The sequence below is a fragment of the Notothenia rossii genome (assembly GCF_949606895.1).
Source record: "Notothenia rossii genome assembly, chromosome: 2".
Classification (NCBI taxonomy): domain Eukaryota; kingdom Metazoa; phylum Chordata; class Actinopteri; order Perciformes; family Nototheniidae; genus Notothenia; species Notothenia rossii.
Genome location: NC_136904.1, coordinates 92,510,498 through 92,514,550, shown reverse-complemented (window position 1 = coordinate 92,514,550; position 4,053 = coordinate 92,510,498). Strand labels below are relative to the sequence as shown.

Genomic DNA, 4,053 nt, shown 5'->3' with positions numbered 1-4,053 from the left:
TCCAGCTGGAGGTGAGGGAGAACACTTTAACTGAAATCAATCAGTATCAATACCCGTCGTTAATGCCCATTGTAACTTATAGAAATATGGTTATGCTTCGTCAGATATACGTTTAGTTTGCAGCGTTATGGCTCATTGCTACTGCTGTGAAGACATGCAAGAAGTACTCAGATCTTGTACTTTAGTAAAAGTAGAAGTACTCAGATCTTGTTCTTGAGTAAAAGTAGAAGTACTCAGATCTTGTTCTTGAGTAAAAGTAGAAGTACTCAGATCTTGTACTTGAGTAAAAGTAGAAGTACTCAGTTCTTGTACTTGAGTAAAAGTAGAAGTACTCAGATCTTGTTCTTGAGTAAAAGTAGAAGTACTCAGATCTTGTACTTGAGTAAAAGTAGGAGTACTCAGATCTAGTACTTGACTAAAAGTAGGAGTACTCAGATCTAGTACTTGAGTAAAAGTAGAAGTATTCAGATCTTGTGCTTGAGTAAAAGTAGAAGTACTCAGATCTTGTTCTTGAGTAAAAGTAGAAGTACTCAGATCTAGTACTTGAGTAAAAGTAGGAGTACTCAGATCTAGTACTTGAGTAAAAGTAGAAGTATTCAGATCTTGTGCTTGAGTAAAAGTAGAAGTAATCAGATCTTGTACTTGAGTAAAAGTAGAAGTAAACAGATCTTGTACTTGAGTAAAAGTAGAAGTACTCAGATGTTGTACTTGAGTAAAAGTGGAAGTACTCAGATCTTGTACTTGAGTAAAAGTAGAAGTACTCAGATTGTGTACTTGAGTAAAAGTAGAAGTACTCAGATCTTGTACTTGAGTAAAAGTAGGAGTACTCAGATCTAGTACTTGAGTAAAAGTAGGAGTACTCAGATCTAGTACTTGAGTAAAAGTAGAAGTATTCAGATCTTGTGCTTGAGTAAAAGTAGAAGTACTCAGATCTTGTTCTTGAGTAAAAGTAGAAGTACTCAGATCTAGTACTTGAGTAAAAGTAGGAGTACTCAGATCTAGTACTTGAGTAAAAGTAGAAGTATTCAGATCTTGTGCTTGAGTAAAAGTAGAAGTAATCAGTTCTTGTACTTGAGTAAAAGTAGAAGTACTCAGATCTTGTTCTTGAGTAAAAGTAGAAGTACTCAGATCTTGTACTTGAGTAAAAGTAGAAGTAAACAGATCTTGTACTTGAGTAAAAGTAGAAGTACTCAGATGTTGTACTTGAGTAAAAGTGGAAGTACTCAGATCTTGTACTTGAGTAAAAGTAGAAGTACTCAGATTGTGTACTTGAGTAAAAGTAGAAGTACTCAGATCTTGTTCTTGAGTAAAAGTAGAAGTACTCAGATCGTGTAGTTGAGTAAAAGTAATAGTACCAGAGTGTAGGAATACTCTATCACAGCAAAAGTCCTCTATTCAAAATGTTCCTCAAGTGAAAGTAGAAAAGTATTCTCATCAAAATATAGTGAAAGTAGAGACAGTAAAAGTAGTCGTTGTGCAGATTGGTCCATTTCAGAATAATATATATGATATGTTTTATAATGATTGATCATGAAAGTGTTCTCAAAGCTGGTAAAGGTGCAGCTAGTTTGAATGACTTTGTATACTGCAGGGTAGCTGGTGGATTTACTCCAGGTGGAACTAAAGTCTGATTCAACACTTGATTATATTTCACATCATTCATCCACATCTGTAAAGTAACTAAAGGGATTACTTAGATGTAGTGGAGGAAAAGTACACCATGTACCTCTGAAGTGAGTAGAATGACAAAGTAGCATAACATGGAAATACTCAGGTAAAGTAAAGTACTTCAGTAAATGTACTTACCGGTAGTTACTTCCATCTTTGCTGCTGTACAACTGATCTTAAAGTTGAATGAAGGTAGTCAAATGTGTTGACTGTTGATGAAACCTGCAGACATCCTACCTGTTCCCTCCTCCTTCTCTTACGCCATCTTTGTTTCTCCTGTTTCTCCCCCAGTGTGACGGTCAGTACATCCCCCTCCCCAGCCTGCAGGGCATCGCAGTTTTAAACATTCCCAGCTACGCAGGAGGGACCAACTTCTGGGGCGGCACCAAGGAGGACGACGTGAGTGTACACACACACACACACACACACACACACACACACACACACACACACACACACACACACACACACACACACACACACACACACCCTCACCCTCAGTGTGCCCCGCAGAGGTTAAGCTTGGACGTACAGTATGTGCTGTTATGTAACTGTTAGAAAGGAGAGACAGGGGGACAGGGAACAGGGAACAGGGGGAGGACATTCAGTTAAACTTAGTATACAGACACACTAATATATATTATAATGTATATTGATAATCAAATAGATGTACCTGTTTTGTGTTCTAATTTTTCACATTGACAGTGGCGATGCAGTACTGAAGCTTTTTCTGTTTTGGTGTCCTGGCCCTCACATGACAACACATCTGATCGTGTTGTTTGATCCTCATTTATTCCCAGGAGAATGTTTCCGATCCATTTTTGCTGAGCTTCTGTCTTTGAAGATGCTGACTCGTCATTGCTTTGACCTTTTCACTGTAGCAGAGATCAATATCAGAGCCGTGGGGAGCGTCTCCTTTCAGAAACACTTTCTGGATATAGAAGAAGGGCAGTAATACAGGCTATCCTATTTTCAGCGAGCGTGTCGTCATTCATCCTGCTTTTTCCTGTAGAATGAAAATCCCATATTCCAATATTTTATACTAACCAATATTGTCAATTTAAGCAATTTCAATATTTTATTTCTATTAATTATACAAGCCTGTGTTTGTTATGGACATTAGACATTACTTGAAATACATGGAGGTAGAGGTGCAATGATTATTCTACTAATTGATTAGTCAATCAACAATATTTTAATTGCTTAAATTGGAAGAAAATTATTTTTTCAGCCCCAAATAAGATTTCTGGCTTTTTCCTGATTAATATTACACTATGTAAATATATATTTGTGATGGTCTGACCAATCACCTTGGACTTTGAGAAACAATCCATTACAAATTAACTAAAATAGTTACTTGCAGCCTAAAGTAGAACATATCAAATATTTCAAATACTTGTTTTTAAAGCCCACTTAGCTCACATCTTTTTTTAAATATTACACGGGTTTAAATGTGATATATTAGAACGCCAGCCTGCGTTTGAAGGCTAAGGATTGTTTATACACTAAACATGAATAGATGCAACATGGTACAATCAGTTTCTTAATGTCTTCGTTGTGTCCTGCAGATCTTCTGTGCCCCCTCTTTCGATGATAAGATCCTGGAGGTGGTGGCTGTGTTTGGGAGCATGCAGATGGCCGTGTCCCGAGTCATCAAGCTGCAGCACCACCGCATCGCACAGGTCAGAACACACACGATACAATAACAGAGGAGAACATACTGATACGTTTAAGAATATGCACATCTAACGTTTGTGTTTCCGGATCAGTGTCGAACAGTGAAGATCACCATCCTGGGAGATGAGGGCGTTCCCGTCCAGGTGGATGGAGAGGCCTGGATCCAGCCGCCTGGAGTCATCAAGATCCAACACAAGAACCGGGCCCAGATGCTCACCAGAGACCGGGTGAGGAAGGGAGGAGGACAGAGGGAAGGAGGGAGAGAGGAGAGGAGAGGAGAGAGAGAGGGAGAGAGGAGAGAGAGAGGGAGAGAGGAGAGGAAGGAGAGAGGGAAGGAGGAGAGGAGAGAAAGAGGGAAGGAAGGAGTTGAGGAGGGAGAGAGGGAAGGAGGAGAGGAGGGAAGGAGGAGAGGAGAGGAGAGAGAGAGGGAAGGAGGAGAGGAGGGAAGGAGGAGAGGAGGGAGAGAGGGAAGGAGGAGAGGAGGGAGAGAGGGAAGGAGGAGAGAGGGAAGGAGGAGAGGAGAGGGAGAGAGGAGAGGAAGGAGAGAGGGAAGGAGGAGAGGAGAGAGAGAGGGAAGGAGGAGAGGAGGGAGAGAAGGAAGGAGAAGAGAGGGAAGGAGGGGGGAGTAAAGTGCAGAAATGTCAAAACAACATCATTTGGGTTGAAGTCGCGCTGATAAATTGATAAATGATGTGTGCTCATTCTCTG

At 40.4% G+C, this 4,053-nt stretch overlaps 1 protein-coding gene across 1 annotated transcript in view; it reads left to right on the top strand.

Annotated features, from left to right (window-relative positions):
- Window positions 1-4,053, top strand: part of dgkh (diacylglycerol kinase, eta) — a 95,219-nt gene that overhangs the window by 80,073 nt on the left and 11,093 nt on the right. The window contains exons 21-23 of the mRNA XM_079665373.1: window positions 1,960-2,067; window positions 3,237-3,350; window positions 3,438-3,572. Of these exons, the coding sequence (XP_079521499.1) occupies window positions 1,960-2,067; window positions 3,237-3,350; window positions 3,438-3,572 (357 nt within the window). The remainder of the gene's footprint in view (window positions 1-1,959; window positions 2,068-3,236; window positions 3,351-3,437; window positions 3,573-4,053) is intronic.